Source organism: Vidua macroura, chromosome 1 (genome assembly GCF_024509145.1).
Source record: "Vidua macroura isolate BioBank_ID:100142 chromosome 1, ASM2450914v1, whole genome shotgun sequence".
NCBI classification, from domain to species: domain Eukaryota; kingdom Metazoa; phylum Chordata; class Aves; order Passeriformes; family Viduidae; genus Vidua; species Vidua macroura.
This window is the reverse complement of record NC_071571.1, coordinates 88,794,261-88,811,572: the sequence shown is the minus strand read 5'-3', so window position 1 is coordinate 88,811,572 and position 17,312 is coordinate 88,794,261. Positions and strand designations below refer to the sequence as shown.

At 39.7% G+C, this 17,312-nt stretch overlaps 1 protein-coding gene across 3 annotated transcripts in view; it reads left to right on the top strand.

The window, feature by feature from the left end:
• Positions 1 to 17,312, top strand: part of EPB41L4B (erythrocyte membrane protein band 4.1 like 4B) — a 163,854-nt gene that overhangs the window by 52,679 nt on the left and 93,863 nt on the right. For all 3 annotated transcript variants that reach the window (XM_053992285.1, XM_053992277.1, XM_053992292.1), the window contains exons 3-6: positions 9,353 to 9,395; positions 11,576 to 11,654; positions 15,079 to 15,123; positions 15,831 to 15,883. In XM_053992285.1, the coding sequence (XP_053848260.1) occupies positions 9,353 to 9,395; positions 11,576 to 11,654; positions 15,079 to 15,123; positions 15,831 to 15,883 (220 nt within the window). The remainder of the gene's footprint in view (positions 1 to 9,352; positions 9,396 to 11,575; positions 11,655 to 15,078; positions 15,124 to 15,830; positions 15,884 to 17,312) is intronic.

Genomic DNA, 17,312 nt, shown 5'->3' with positions numbered 1-17,312 from the left:
ATGTGAGTAGCTATGTCTTCTGTATGTAGCTCTCTCGCTGGTGTTGAGGGCAAAATGTGCCTGTACATGCAAGTGTTTTAGCTTTGTTTGTGTGCTATTTCTTTGTTCTATTAAGAAGAGAAGTACATGATGCATCTACAGTTGCAAGAGGGATGAGGACTGTGAACAGCTGCTAGGGGGGTCTGAAAAAAGCCAACTCTAGTTGCAGGGCTTTGGTGGTAGGGTTGTAGTTTACCGAATTAAGAGGAGTGTTGAGGGCAAAGTTCTTTACCTTCCCTGAAGTACAAGGCCAAAAACTTGGCTCTTGTGGTTTTTGGTCTGGCTTAAGCTGGGCACAGAGTAGAGCTTAGAGAACTTCAAGGCACAAGCACCCTGTGCCTTTTATCTTGCCCAGCACCCCGTGCCAAAAGGTTCCATGCTTTAACAGCCTTCCTTCGTCTGTTTTGAACCTGTGACCTGCTCTTTTTGTTTGCACAGCAGTTAATGCATAGCCTCCATGGGCTTCTGCTTAGTGCCAGCCAGACACACAATGGCAAGTGGGGGCCTGGGAGATTAAAATTGTGTAAACCCCTTTGAGGCTCTAAGCCTTTGTCTTTAGTATGTATTGTTAAGAGCTAAACATCTTTAAGCCACCATTGCAAGTAAGAGAGCACAAAATAATCTTTGAATAGTGGAGATTGCTTCTGTGGGCTCCAAGGCCAGCAGCTTTTGAGTACACTGTGTTTCCTGCAGTCCTGTAACTTTGCCAAAGAGTTGAGACAAGCAGTGTTGATAGCTGTGATTTAGAAAACAAAATTGTGATTAGAGTTTATCTGCTTTTAAAGAGAAAAGACTTTAATTGTTTGAACAGCTTATTTTTAATACAAACCCCCCATAAAGCTGTAAAAAGCACGATGTCAGCAGTAATGCAGAAAATACTGTAATGCCTATTCAATGAACTCTGCATTACTTTGTATCTTGTGCTCTTTGAAGATATCCATCAGAAGGATGCAGAAGGATAGAAGGATGTAGATAATCATCTAACAGTTTATTCTAAAACAAATCTTAGTATACTGCTGTGTTTTGAGTTACTTGCTAATAACTCTAGAAGTAGAAATGTTCTGATACAAGAAAACAATTTGTGATTCTAGCTGTTACAGAACTTCAATGGAGATGTAGTGCTTGGGGTGATTGAAGGGTGTCACTCTGATGTAGGAGGTCTCTGCAGTGGTTCAGAGAAAATGCAAAGCTTATTGGGTTTTTAGTTACTTTTACTACAGTCTGTGTTTTCTAGCAGAGCGGGAGGCCTTGAAAACTTTAGGTGAGTTTGGGAATAGCAGTAATAAAATCTTGGGAGACTGTACTATGGAAGCTCAGTTGTCATGAGGAAGTATTTCACTGATCTTTGTAGGAACTGGTTGCGTGCAGCGTATTCAGTGGTTGGTTTGGGGTTTTGACACTTATTTTTGGCCATAGGTAGTTGATATTTATTCATTTTCTATCTAGGTGTGTCCTTACTTTCTCTTATTCTAAATCATCTTAATAAAAAAAAGGCTTTCTGTGGTTAACAACTCCTTGTGAACTCTATATTTTATAGGGTCTCTCGAGATTTAGATATTTCCATTTCTACAGTTGCATTCTTTGTTCCAGTTTTCTGTTCTGTGATGCCAAAACATGGATACCCTCCTAGCCCCTCCTGTGTTTTACAAGAATTTATAACTGAAGGATTGTCCATGTTTATTAGCTTGGAATTTGCTTGCTTCCATCATAATTTTGTTTCTGTTCACGAGAGCAATTGCCGAGTAATTGAAAGGGAAGGATTTTTAAGATAAATCTTTGAATTCTCTATTTTTTTATTTTTTTTTTTAGTTTGTGTAAATGAGTTGCTGTCATCCCTGGGAATGGATGGAAACAAAAAATTAAAATGCCCCTTTTCTCACATGTGTCTCTTTCAGTGATCCTCTATGTCATTTAAGTCCTTTATGTCTGATCTCTAATGTCACAAAGACCCCTTAGCCTGAAGAAGGTCCGTATGGAACAGCCTTTCCCAGCTGTGCTCTGCAGCCACTTGAACCCTTTTGAGGATGTGTGGTTGCACCCAGTGTATCTGGCACGTTGGGAAGCACTGGATTTACTCCGTGTGTACAGCAAGACTGATGTGTGAGGACACCCTGTGCCTCTTCCAGGTGCTGCCCATGGCTATGATGGGGACCAGGGTTCCCTGGGAAGATGAGTGCCAGGACCAACCTGCAGTGAATTGTCCTGGTAAACCATGTTTGCATCTGAACTTCTCAGTATTGACCAATTTCTAAATTGGGTTTTGATGCGAGAGTTGAGAAGACAATGGAAGGAGGACATGGAGGAGTTTGTGTAGAAGTGAAATAGGCTTTTATGAAAGCAGTTGCTCCAAGTGAAAAAAAAACAAGAGGGGAAAAAACATGGCCAGAACTGTGTTGCCCAGAGTGGGCCTCACCAGCAGCAGTGTGTCAGGATGCACTGAGATCCTCACCTCTGTGAAAGGCAGCCTTCTGGCCAGGTTTTTCTGGGAGAGTCAGGACCGTGTATGACTCACGACAAAGGATTTCAACAGTGCTGGGGGGCAGGTAGGAAGTAAGCTGGACAACGAATAATGTAAGTACCTTTGTTTCCTCTACACATCAAGAACTAGATTCCTGGATGTTTCAGCAGGTATTGAGTCAGGGACTTGTAGGGCCTTGGTTCGTTATGACTGCCTCTGCTATATCTATCTGAATTTTCTTTTAAGGCCTCATTGATCAGTTTTTTTCAGCTGCTGCTTTTGATATTACTGCCATGACTTCTTAAGATGTGAGGGGTGGGGAAAAATGAGCAGTTCAAAACAGTCAATTAGCCTCATAGTGTGATATCTGGGAGCCTTTGTACACCTTAATACTTTAACTAGTGTTCATGAAGCAGAAAAAAATAGGGACAAGCCTTATTTTCAATATACTGGATGTAGGAAAGAAGGGAGACTGGTAAATATTTTGAAAATGCTAAGTGTTTCCTTTTCTGCTACTGTTAGAAACATACTATTTTCCCCATGAATAGCTGTGACATTCCTCTGTGACTCAGTTTCCCCTCCCTGAATCTCTTTCGTTCCTCTGGATGATGAGCACTTTGGGACTGTGGTTGTTGCAGGACGTGTGGATTGTAGCCAAGAGCAAAAAATACCAGTCACAGATGGAGGGTCCCAAAAGCTGTAGAACATGCTGTAGCACTCTGTGCTTCAGTTTCTAATAGTGGCAGTGATAGGAATGCCAGTTCAGTATCAGGACAAAGGCAGTATGGCCGACTCCACAGCGATGCAGAACATCTGATGAATGTGGAACATTTCCAGCTGTGGCTGTCCAAGTCTGTATTGTGAACACTTGGTGGAAGACTCTAAAACACTAACAAATTCCAATCTTTAGTCTTCCAGTAGCAGCTGCTGTTTTGGAAGGACATTTTTCTGACGCAGACTTGAGAAGCAGGTGTACAGGGCAGGTGGTTGTTGTGCTGTCTGTCAGTGATGCTTCTGCACCTCTCGTCTGAGTGTAAAGAATTCTCTCTGGGGCAGCAAACAGTCTGTGCTGGTTTATTTTATCTTTGTGTGTGTTTGGAGCATAAGCTGAAGTGATTTCTCAGTTTTCTTCCGCTGATTTAGTCAGGTTGGTTGCCTACTTGTTAAAAATCCCTTCAGTTTATTTTTGAATGTTTGGGCATAGGCATCAAAATAAAAATGAATTGCTAGAATTGATCTGGAGTGGTATCTGATTTCATTGTCTGTAAAGTAAATATAATGAGAAATATACTAGACCAGGAAAATTTTTAATATAAATTTATATAATTCAGTGTTTTACTTCTGTCAAGTCTGCAAAGCAAAATATTATTTAGTTATCACATGGATATGAATATATATATCCATATTCATAATATATATTCATGGATATTAATTAGGAAAGGCTTATTATCTTGAAGGATGTCCTTACATCTCTCTGTTATTCTTGGTTAGTTTATCTGGTCTGCAGTTAAACCACATCACTTATCAGGATGCTTCTGAGATGGCTCTGTGCTGACTCAGGCCAGGCTTCCACAATATGTGGAGGTCTCAGGGCTGGTAGAGATCCATTAAGGCCCACCCGTGCCCTCAGAGCTCTGGAGTTAGCATCTGTGGCCTTGTACTTCCCTTGATCACAATCTGGAGCTTTATCACAGCTCCATGCGCCTCTCTGCTGCTGGACAGCTTTGCTTGCACCCTGCATTGCCTGCACTGTCTCACTGTGTCTGACTTGTTGCCCTTCACGGGGCAGGAGGGAGCTCGGCACGGGAGCTGCAGAACGGTGTCAGTTGAAGGCGCTGCTGGAGGGCAACTGCCCTGCCTTGTTCGGGCCAGGGACAATTAGAAAACTGGTAACACTTTGCACCTGGATCAGGCTGCTCCTCCAGCGGTGTTGATGTGGTTCTGTACCACTGTGCCGGGGCCCTGTTCAACAAGATGCCCACAGCAGTGTCCAAAGAGGGTCTAAATCAAAACTGGCTACCTGAGACTGAAACCCCTGTAAGATCCCGCCACTACTTCGTGAAAAGTTGGTCTCATCTGAGCCCAAATGGAAACTGTTCACCTCATTAATCCCAGCTTGGTTTTATAATGTGAATGCCATTTGAGTAGAATTCCCTTTTTCTTTTTTTTTATTTCAAGTTGGGTCAGTGAGATTGTAGAGCAGCATCCTGAAAAATGCCTGCAGGTCTTGTCTGTTGAAAGGGGTGTCTCTATCCAAGCTCCTCATAGCAGCTTCAGTTGTATCTGGTTTCTAGGGGCTGTGTTCAGTCATGTTTGATACCCTCAAGGACCGTGGCTCCACAGTCCCTCTGGGCACCTGTGCTTTATCTGAACAGCCTCATGGTGACAGTCTTTCTGTCTAGCTGGGATTTCTCCTGAGCCTGGTGCCACTCCTCCTTCTGCCATGGAATACCTCTGAGAAGTGTCAATCATCTTCTCTACAGCCTTTCAGTAGGTAGTTGAAGTCACCAGTCAGGTGAGCCTTCATTTTCAAGAGGAGCATAACTTTCTAGGAGGGATTAGAGAAACATGAGAATAACACAGCATTTTATTTTTTATGTTTTAAATTGTGAACTCTTGGGAGATTATCCTGTTTCTAAGCAAATGTTTGTGTACTCCCTGAGTTTCTACATGACCCCAGTTCTCATTTGGTTTTCTGTTACTATTGTAATAATGTTGAAAGGGGACATGCAAAAGAAAAGAGGGCTTTTGCTCCTTTGCTCCCTTTTAAATCTGTAAAAGTAGAGAAATCCCCAAACTGTGGTTTGGTGGGTAGAATTTTTATTGGCTTGATTTTTTTGGTGTTTCCTTCCTCCATGTAATACATACACTTTTAACTTCTCTGCTTTAGAAGGTTGTGTGAGTAATGGCAGGCAGCTTGGTAGGATTCAGGTGCCTTGGAAACCAGAAAGCAAGAAGACAGTTGAAGGGATAATTGACTTTTGGTTTTAAAGGTGCCAGCTTTTGTTTAGCACACCTTCTTTTCTGAACTTGATCACTGAGCATGATTCTCTCTCTTGTACCTCCAGGCATGACTTGAGAAAGCTTTCAACTGATATTTTTCAGAGGACAAATAAAAATATCCGTAAAAATGGGCTTCCTCTTACTGATAGTTAAATACATAAATAAGCATAAGGGAGAACAGTCTATTCAAGATGTTCTTCATGCATTTTAAACTAGCAAAGAAAGCAAACCAAAAAGGGTCAAATGCAATTTTTTTTCCTTTTCAGGTCACCTTTGAGGGCTGTATAAATCAAGACAAGGAATTTTCATTATTTTAGGAAGCAAGTAGAGAGGTGGTGGAATTTGCAAAGCTCAGGTGTGTGATGGGATTGTGTCAGCCTGTGGAAATCCTCCTTTTAGTCGTCATTTGGCACTCATGTGGTCCTTATAAGCTGACTGCTTTAGCAGCTGTAGTTTATCTGCTGTATCTTGACACAAATACATCCTTCCCATGCTGTAAATCTATTTTGAGAAAATATTGGCTACAGCCATTAGGAAATGCTGAGCTACATATTTTTTCCTCTTCAATAAAGTGAGTAATCAACAGGAGACTATGCTGAGATAAATACATGCTTCCAGTATTTTAAGAAATTATTTTTTAATGGTGCTTCTTTCATGTGGAATTGATTGATGTTTGTTTTCAACACGTGAATCCCAGTCAATGGCTACTGTGTTATGTCAGTTAATACCATAGGAAGCATAATTCATTTGATAGAGCAAAGAAATTTTGCTGAGATTAAAGAGGACTAAATGGAAGTTAATCTAGCATTTGACCTTCCAGTTTACCTGACAAAATTAAAGGAGGGACCACAGTGGTCTCTGCAGGTGATGATGGGAAGTGGAGAGGGAGGTGCTGAGCTCTCCTCCCTGATATCCAGCGAAAGGATGTGTGGGAATGGTTCAAAACTGGATCATGGGAGGTTCAGAGTGGACACTGGGAAGCATTTCTTTACCAAGAGGGTCGTCAAACACTAGAACAGACTTCCTAGAGTAACTGATGTCCCAAGCCTGTCAGTCTTGAGATGTTTGGACAATGCCCTTAACATGAAGTGGTCAGACAGTGGGACTAGATGCTTATTGTAGGTCCCTTCCAGCTGAACTACTTGTTCTGTTCTAGCATAATCATGCTGGTAATTCTGATTACCTGCAGTTTGATTAGGTTTGGGGTTTTCTTCCCTTAAAAGAAGAAAAGCAGCTTAGACACTGTCTTCCTATTAAAACACAGTCCTAAAGCAATTTATCCCTTTCCTCCTCCTTGTTCTGCACTGTTCTGCACAAGTCCGAACAGGATACAGGGATTATGGTGGGGTATGGTTGAAATGAGTCTGGTCAGTCTTGGTCCTACACTGTGAGATCCATAGTTCAGTTTCTTTGTGAGTCCAGATCCTGAAATTATGTATGTCCATTTAGCCAGAGCACAAGATAGGCAAAGATACAGTCTTAGATGCTGAGAGAAGAGCAAGGCTCCTCTGGTTTTAGTCAGCTTCCTAGTGAGACTTCAGAATTCATGCTTTCACTTCCCTCTAATTGAGTCAGTAAGCAGTATGTAGCCAAGCCCAAACCTATTTTAGGCTTTAGCTAGAATGCTTTGATTTTTTTTTTTTTTCAGCTCAGGGACATTTGGAAGGCTGGTGCGGTACACAGTGTGAAGAAGCCCTCTGACATTATCTGAGGCAAAGAAGTGTTAAAATTCAGCCTGATTTTCACAGAAATTGCACAAAATATCTGATTCTGAAATTGGAGTTGCTTCATAAATCTTCATGAAAACTTCTAGCCCTGGGAGCTCTGGGCCAATAATATTGTCAGTCCATGCCCTACTTCCGTCTTCGTATTTATGATCCGTGTGGTGGCACATCACACACTTGATGTGTAGTGCAGGATGGGGGTAAAACAGCAGCTCACTGTTGCTTCTGAAGAGAGGTGACTTTAATGCTTGCTTTGCTTTATCTCCTGGAGCAGTCTGCTTCTGGCTGCTTAGGTACAGGGAGTGATGACAGCTTCCTATTTAAGCTATAGTCTGAGTTAATGGTCTGCACAAGCAGTTCCTGGAGTCTCCTTAGGTATTTTTTTAGCCATTATTTGAAGTATTTGCACTTGCAAATAATCAGTTTGAAACTTACTCTCATTTGAGCTTTAATGTACCTTAAAGACCACATGCCAAGAAAAGGGACTATCAACTGTTTTTTCATTGGGATTTATTATAGTTCAGATTGTGCAGTGCTTGTTCCAGAACATGGTACTAACAGGAGTTTTTGGCATGTATTATAGATGTTTTTTACATGAAGCTAAACTTTTCTTTTAATACATTAATTATATTTGTCTTTGAGAGGCTTTTCTTTAGCCAAGATAAATATTGAATGGAAAGACATTTTCATAGCTAGGTATTTGAAGAATAAAAAATTTATCTGCCCTGGAGCTGTGAAAGTGACAGACTTATATAATTTCAGTTAAAAAAAAAAAAAGGCAAAGTTTCAATGTTGATTTTTTTTCCTTATAAAAATTTTGAGATTTCACAAAGCTGTGGTTTTTCATAAGAGAGCAAAATAGAGACAAAGTAAATTACTTGCAACTCTAAGGAATGTATTTATATGAGCTGCTGTAATGTTTTATTTCCATTCTGGTAGAGATTTCTACCAGATTGGGGATTATAAGAATTAATTTCTTGGCAGCCTTATTTAAGGGAATCTTGCAAATCTCCTGCAAATAAAATCACCTTCAGAATCATTGTTCCATTTCTCTTTCTTCCTCTTGTGAGATTTATTTACCTTAAGGGTTGTAAGCTGTCAGACTTTTGATCTGTACACATCTATACCTGTGATAAATTTTTGCCTTGGTTTAGAACACAGTTAGTAAACAAATACCAGTCTTACTAGACAACAAATCATTTTGCACATTTATGCAGCCATAGTAGCATGGTGGTGGTGTAACAATAAGTAGTCATTGAGAGATTATCCTTTTTCTGAAAACATTAATGCTTTAATAGGAAAGAAGGAAGAGAGTTTTTTCCTAAGATTTTGTTTCATAGTACCTAGTTTATAATTTTAATATATATAAAAAGATAGAAAAACAATTATTTCAGAGAAATCCAGAACTCTCTTACCACTTTGTATGACAGAAGCATTTACATGGAGTTGCTTCAAACAAGACTGCAGCCTTCTGTAGGACATTGAGCAGAGACTGTCAAAGATTTAAGCTAAATCTATACCAGATTGTGTTTATTGCTGCCTTTCTGTAGATGCAACTTACACTGAGAAGAGAGTGCGTAAACTTTGCTGGGAATCATATGTTTTTGTCATCATTGTTGCACTATTCCAGATCTCCTGCCTTAGTTTAAAAAGGAAGGGGTGGGGTATACATCAGTGTTTCCCAAATGCTTTTAATGGGATTAAGTCTCCATCCTTACCTTGAAAAAACTTGGCTATGGAGCAGTGGAAGGCAGGATAGTACAGGTTCTGGAGGATCTCCATCAAACAGAGGTTTAAAGGAGGCTGAAACTCAGGGGTTTGGGGCAAAAGGGTGCCTTCCTTACACACCACTTTTTTGTGGCCTTGCATTTTGAAGTTTCTTCTCTGGAAGAGTGGCTTTGCCTGGCAGTACTGATGAATTTAAAAATCAAGCTTTCCCATGTGGAAGAAGGGAAGTTATTAAATGTGCCAATAAACACTTTCACCAATATGCAGAAGTTTAGAAAATAAATACTGCAATATTTCCTTGTAAGAGATTTTTATCTGTTAAATTTTATTGTAATCACTTTATGGAGTCAACAAAATCTTGAAGTGGAACTGCTTCTAAGTGTGGATTTTCTTTTTTTAGCACTGGTTGGACCATTCAAAATTCATTAAGAAGCAAATAAAAAGTAAGTACTATGTCTCTGCCTGTTTATTTTGTTACTTCCTAAAGAATTTGAATTTAGTGTATTAGAACATGATAGAGTATGTTTAAATTTGACCTTTAATGGAATAAATATTCCGTAGAAAATAGTTTTAATTTAATGAGTAATTGGCTGCATATGTTACGAATAAAGGCAAGAGCACTTATTAAGCAGTAGCCCAGCCTTCAGAAGCCCTTGTTAAACCTGTGCTGTTTGTCTAAGGCAGAGTAGGTTGCCAGGTAATTTCAATGGGATCTGTGAAATTAGGTTGCCTGGACACAGATCGCGGTTCCTGTCACTGCTTCTGATCCAGAACAGATATCCTGCAATTTCTTTCAGAGAATGAATGGAAAATACTTCATTGTGTAATGATTAATTTTTAATTTTTTTCCCCCCAGATTATTATTTTAAAAGCTAAACTAGCAGAAATACCTGCTGTCTTGTCAAATGTAGTTTTGAAATAGCTGCTGTTTCATCAAAGGTAGTTTTGTATGGCAGGGTTGGTGGACTGTGTTTTCTGTGAAAATTGTTTAAGGCAGGGAAGTGGCTCCTGGATTTTTGATAATCTGGTTGCAGGCTTGGGTACAGTACAGCATTGGCATTAACATGTGTTGTTACAATACTGCAGTTGGCAACAGTCATCGGCCATGAAGAGATGGCTTCAGTGAGATTAAATTGTGGTTTTCAAGAAAATTGTTGACCAACTTGTAGGACCTCACAGAGATAGGTCTTGATTGCTTCAGTGGTGCTTTGCCTTTCTTTTTGATGAGTACCCAAGTGTGTAGATGATTTTTGTAAACAGTGGAGTTCTTCAAAGGCCTTTAGGATAGTTTGCTCTCACCCCATGGTGTGTGGGTGTCAGCCTGCTAGAATCCATGCTGAAGATAGCTGCTATGGGTAAGGTTTATGCTGTTTGGTTTTCTCTCCCCTTTTCATCACACTACAGGCTGCTTTACCTTAGGTGACTAGCTGATTTGCAGCTGCACTTTCTCTAATATTTTTGTCCTGGAAGATCAGTGATTCTGTAACACCTTCAGCCAGATGTTTTTGTCTGTTTTTAATGTGTGAAGGGCCTGTTTTAAAAAGAATTTGGCCAGTCCTGGCTCTGAGGAATGCTGAAGAGGGAAGCAATTTATTGGGTGTTGTAAAGGTCTGTCTCAAAACAGGTTACTTCCTTTTACCTTGAATTCAGCAGATGCTTTGTGGAGAGTTCCTCTTTCATGATGGATGTTGCTCACTGCTGTCTTTTCCAAGTCATTCTCTGACCTATGCAGATCACACCAGTGGTGCTGAGCTGTGAGCTCAGGGTGCTATAACCTGACTTACAGGGGCTGTAATGGAGGCAGAATCAAAGCTCTAATTATTTGACTTTTAGCTGCATATCATTTAGTAGAAGGATTATTAATAGGCACATTTGCTTGTTGATGTGGTGTTACAGAAGACCTTAGAAAAGTGAGGAAAAGTAATTTTTCCAGCAGTTAATACATCAGCAGGCAGTTGGTTGGACCATGAGGGTTAGGCAGATAAGGATACATTGGTCACAGTTTCATGGTAGCTGGATAACTTCCTGTTATCTGCGTTACATGGGAAGTCATGTAGCATTCACCTTCTGACATTACAGAACACAATTCTTGCAACTCCATGGAATTTTCTGTGTTTGTGGATGCCTTTCAGAGTCTTCTCCGGCACTTTTTAGTCTATTTATCTTACCTTTTCAAATTAATGCATTTCAATCGAAAGCTGATCTATTGGGTAGGAGTTTTTTTTGGAGTAGTGTTTGTGCCTGGTAAGAAGGAGCATCACCCTCTCCTTCCCTCTTCCTTCCATTTCCCCCTGTGCCCAGCAACAGGGAGTGTTACCTGGAAGTTGCTGTTATTCACAGTGTGCTGTGAGGCACCCCTCTTTGGACAAAAAATGTGTTTGCCAAATGGACTATTGCCTTGATAAATTTGAATTAATGAGTATCAAAAAGTATGGTAATTATCTATACTTTTTGTTTATTGCATGCATTTTTAAATTAAAAAAAACATTAAATATTTTCTTTGAGGAATTTGAAAAATTTTGGGTCTCTTGGGTTGTGGGGTGGTGTGGGGACTGTTCTGCCTTAGGAGGACTGCAACGAGTATAAACCTTTTTTTCCCCATTTAAAATCTCTTGGTGTGCAGTTGGACCTCCGTACACGTTGCATTTTCGAATTAAGTACTACTCGTCAGAACCAAACAACCTTCACGAAGAGTTTACAAGGTAGGAACTGCGCGTGGCTGATGGGGGATTTACGACATCTAAGGCACGTAGGAGTACTGCAAGCAGGTGATTCGAGCTTTCTGATTAAGAGTGCTCATTTTGTCTGCCTTCTTAGGTGTTTTCCTACTGTCAGAGAAACATCATGGTTTTTATTTGCTGCCAGAAAGCATTTATGGGCCTCTCCAAGTGTGTTGGTGTGTAGGAGATGCTGTGTTCTGGTGCTTGGAAGCTGGCAAAGAAAGGCAGTGTTGGGTGAGGAAAGCTGCAGCTGGGAGACACCTGCTCTTGATACCTGCCATTCTCTGAGAGAGGTTTCCATTATGTCCAGCTAAAATGCCAGTGCCCTGCTTTGTTCCTCCTGGCCTGAGACTTGGGGGTGATGTAATAATGGTTCCAAGGGTAGAGAAGTGTGGGAATAGCCAGCTTGATCTCTGGGTTGAGAGTTGATTTAATCACTTCTGCTTCCCCATGGTTCTCTGTGAAGCAAAAGCTTGCATTGTATAAACTCACTCTACAAATATCTGGAAGTCTTTTGTTTTAATCTGCTGGGCTATTTTTTGTGGATCTGTAGCTTGCTGGATCCGTAGCACCTTGGTTCAGAGGATATTCTGAAAGCTGGGAAAGGAGCAGCTGTAGGAAAGGGTTTACTTATCTTTTGTATCTGCTTACTTTGTGTCTTCTCTGTAAAGTAGTCATCTATCTTAATGTTATTTTATCTTTTCTTTTGTTCTGCTTCTCACCGTAGGGCTCTTTCTGTGTCTTCTAATTTGCTTGGCAATGATCAGTGTACTCCTAATCAGCCTAAGGTGTTTAAAGATGGTTGATTGTTGTAGTTCAGGTGCATGTGATGTTTACATTAAACTTATGCCTGCAGGCAAATGATTACTGTCTCTCTCGCTGTCTGCTGTGCCGACCATGGGGTTTTTTCACTGCCTGAGACAAGATTAAAGGGCTAATTGTCACCACCTCATGATACAGACATAGGGTCTTCAATATCCATTATCAATTTAGTCCAGCAGTCATAATTCAATAAAAGGGCATATTCCTATAGGATGTATAATTAACTTATAGAAATCCCTGCCACTTTTGTAGCTGAGTGTAAGATCTTAAGAGAATCCAAAAATCTGGATGATTTATGGACATCATCCATAAATCATGGATGCATTTATGGACATCATCATAAATCATCCATGCATTTTCTCATAAGAGAAAATGCAGTTAAATTAGTAGGAATAATATGTGTTTTCTGGAAATTGATCTAAGTCTTCATACATCAGGATGCATGTCTGACAAGTATTACATTTCCCCTGTGGTCAAATTATGGCATTACTGTCTACCACAAGATTTCTTGCTTAGTGCTCTGAAGCATATGATCCTAGTCACAGTGAGATTGGGTTTCTGAGCTATGTGATCATTGCTGTGATCAAGTATGACATTTTGTCTGAAAGTATTAACCTCTGATGCCTTGTGATCTAATTACTGCTGAAAGGTGACATTTCAGAAGACTATTTTAATTAGAAAAACACTTTAGTCAGCTAAATATTCAGTGTTGTGAACAATTTCCTTTAATTATAAGCTTGACAGAAGACCACTGTGAAACTGTGTAAGAAAAATTGGGGTGCCTTTTTTCTTCTTCTTTTTTCTTCCTTTTTTGTTGGGGAAAGTAATTTTGAATTTAAGAATTTTATACTTCTTAAATTTTTAATTATTTTAATTTATCAAGGCTTTTTTAAGAGTCTTTATGCTTGTTGGATCACATTTTCCATGTAGCATGTTGAGTGAAAAAGTGAAGATTAATAACTGTATACTCAAAATCATTCCAAGTAGAAGAAAAATCACCATTAACAGTAACTGTGAACTGGTAGGGGGTGTTCAAAATTCCTTCTGGAGATCTTCTTTCTAGTAGACTTCAATTTCTAGTGAAGCTACAAACATCATATTCTCATAATTAACACAAAGCATCAAAACCTTTCACCTGCTCTGTCATTTTTTCAGTTTAAAAACACAGTTTAAATACAGTGCATTTTGGAAGACATCTTCTGTCACTTGTGTGAGATTAGTTAGTTTAGTTAGAAGAGCAACAGGGGAATGTGTTTGTACTTTGTGTTCTGGAGAATTTTCTAAGGTATCTTGCTGATTTGGAGTAGCAACGATTGAGATGACAGTGTTTGTCAGCCTGCACACAGAAAAGGAACAAGGGTAAGCCATACCCATCAGAGCAGGGCTGCAGCACTGCACAAGCCCCCTGAAACTCAGAAGTGCACTGCCCAGAGTCTTCTTGCAAATTTAGAAGAGTTCATGGGGTTGTGAATCATCTGGGCTATCAATAAGAACATATAAGGATGTATACTTGTCTACCCTTAATCTACACATGCAAATAGCCAGATTTGATTGGCAGTCAGGTATTGGCCAAGTATGTGAATCAGAGATGTACCAAAGAGCTAAAATGGATAAATCTGATTCTGCTCTAGTGTTATCATGAGAAATCTTAATCTTCCTTTTCATTTCTGTTTTCCCTGTCTAATTCCAATTATTTTTCCTTCGCCACATTCACTGCACATCCTCTGTGATGGAAAAAAAACCCATTTTCTTTCCAGCATCCTTTGTAAAGACAGGAGAGGTCTGTGTTTGCATTTACTGGGCTCTCAGGAGTGCTTCATGCTTTCTTCTCTTGAGTCACTCATCTTTGCAAGCCTCACCCCATAGTGTCCAGAGCAGTGCAGAGCCTCCCTCTGCCTTCCTGTCCTCAACACACCCCTTGCATGACACAGGGCACTTGTACATGCCTCAGAGCCCAGCTCTGAGTGGTGTCAGTGAAGCGTGCCTAGAACTAAAGATTAGCAAAGCAACAGCTTAAAATACTACAGCAGTTTGAAGGCTGTAAATTCCTACTTGGCATATTAAATAAATGTGTGAGCTCTATGGAGCTTTTATTCAGAACGTCTCTGCTATTAAGTGACATTTTGGTATGAACCCTTCCTTTTGCCCAGTTTGGATTTTTTCCATGTTCTGTATTTGTGTTTGAGAAGGCAGCTCTGAAGCCTACATGCCTTTATCTGTGTTTTGTTTCTAGATACTGTAGTTCAATTCCTGCCTGAATTAGGTAAGACCCAAGTTTAGGAGAACACTGGAGCGTTAGTAACATTTAGGTTGCTGTGCACATCCTAAACAGCAAGACTTTGGACAATGTCCTGAACACAACCAGTGGACAAAAAATGTTCTTCTCTTTGATTCTAGTGAAAGATATGGGAGCTTTGAAGCTTGCAGGGTGTATCTGTGTGATCCCAAAGGCCCTTTTTTTTTGTAAAGAGCAAGTTATTAAATTGCTGTTACTACTCAATGAATTGGGATATTCTTCCAGCCAGCTGAACTAGCAGGACGCCACTGTAATTAATTTTGACTTTCTGAATTTTTTATTTGTCAGGTACCTGTTTGTATTACAGCTCCGGCAAGACATTCTTTCAGGGAAGTAAGTACCTTTTTACACTTGCAGCTGTAATTTAAAGAATTTTTAATAGTTAATCTCCTAGTGCATTTTGGGTTTTTTTAGAATACAGACATATACGACTTCATGTGTATCATGTCTATATTACTGACAAATAGAATGGGTAAAGATTTTGATGGATTGATCAGGGGATGGAAATGTTTAAAGAGAGTGAAAACAGTCCTGGGTTTTATGACTTGAAAATGTAACATGGGCATGCCACATTTTTTCAGTGTGGTGGGTGAAATAGAGGATGAGAAAGTTGAGGTACAACACTTTTTGTTCAGGTCAACTCTGAAAAAATACTTTGTGTTTTTATAGTCTTACCCTGACCAATATTCATTCACACCTGCACTATTTTTTTTTTAATTACAGAAACAAAAAACTGCAAACCCATATATTCTAAAATAGAGTGTTAAAGTAAAAATGGTTCCTTAGTTGATTTAGTGTTTTCTCTGCTAGTTCTTGTCTTATGGTGAATAGTATCATGTTTAATGCTAATCAGAATGTACCAATTTAGGAAATAATCATATACAAGTAACAATTAATTGTTGATGTTTCATAGCATTAGTAATTTGGGGAAGTTAATGTTTCCAGTTTTCGTGTAAGGCTTCTTTTTAGCTTTACTGCAAGAGGAATTCACTGACAAGAGACGTGATTTTTATAGTTTTGTTTTTTGTTTTGTTTTTAAGACTGAAATGCCCATATGAAACTGCAGTTGAACTAGCAGCTCTGTGTCTTCAAGGTATGCAATCCTTTGAAAGTGGTTTGTCCTAATTCATTAAAAAACTCACCTACTAGTTTCTTTTCTTTTGTTACTAATGCATTCTTACATATCATATATAAATGCCATTCTTTTACCCAAGGAGAAGAATTATAGAGAGATCGCTTTCTTGACTTGTGTCTATTCATAGCTTCTGAACTACATTAGCCAATATCAGCACACCTGATATGGGGAAGGACACTCTAAAGCATGGCTAGACAAAAGCTTCATGGAAACCCAGGGCTGATCAGGGGAGAAGGACCCAAAATAGCTCCCTACTGAGGGAGAAGCTGTGGTGTGTGCACAAGTGTTACCACTTGAGGTTGAAGAGCCAGCTGGCCCTTCACACAGTTTGTGGGAGGTGGGTGCCTGTGAATCTGGGCTTCCTGCTGCCTGAACAGTGCCTGCGAGAGGAAGCCTCCACCGTGGATGACTCAGGAGATGGTTACAGGGCAGGAGGGAGGGAGTGGCAGCAGGTACTAGAGAGGAGAGAATTACATGGGAGGGTAAGAACTAAGATCACTTCTGTGGCAGGAGCACGGATTTCACAATGTAAAAGCAATTCCAGTACACTGGATTTCATTACGTTATTGTAGGATAACGCGGGTTTTTTGTTGCTGCAAGCATGTTAATACAAATATTTGTTCCATTTCAAGCAATTTGTTTTGCAGATGGGGAGGAAATTTTTGTAATGAAGCACAAATCTAGTTCATTTTTTTCTAAAAGAAAGTTCAGTGAGCTGGAGCATTCTAAGCAAATCAGCAGCAACTTTAATTGAAATGGAAAAATTCTCTTCTTGTTTCACTGGTGGTTGGGCCAAAGCACACAGAGAGCTTAGGCAGAGTTGCTTAGTTTAATATAGCAATGGAAGTAACTAAGTGATTCTAGATGGACTTGACAGGCAAAACTGGGAATTCAGTTCCAAGCAGCAACAGGTGTAAATCTTAAGGCATTGTTTTACTGCACCAGTTGGCACAACTGTGATTGTCACGTGTGCAAAGAACTGCTGCAGGCAGACTCTGTTTGTCTTTTTGAGGTGGAAGAAATGCAGAACCCAAATTTGATTTGTTGCTTACGTTTCCACAGATAAAAACTCTGATAGCCTCACATCTGGTCTAAGCAAGGAGGACCAAGCAAGGAATAATAGGTTGATGCCTCAACATTTTGGGTAGCAGCTGACACCTGTGATTACTGTGTAAATGCAATACAATAGCTGCCCATCATGTTTATGATGTCTCCAGCTATCTACCAAAACTAATACTCTGTGATGCTGTCTGTGGGAACATGCATTTATACTTTTTTTATGTCTTTTTTTTTTGTTTCAGTTTTCCATTATTTTGACATCATTGCAATAAGCTTGTCCAAAATTATTTCATTATTGCAACTAATTCATTCTCTTTGCTGACATACA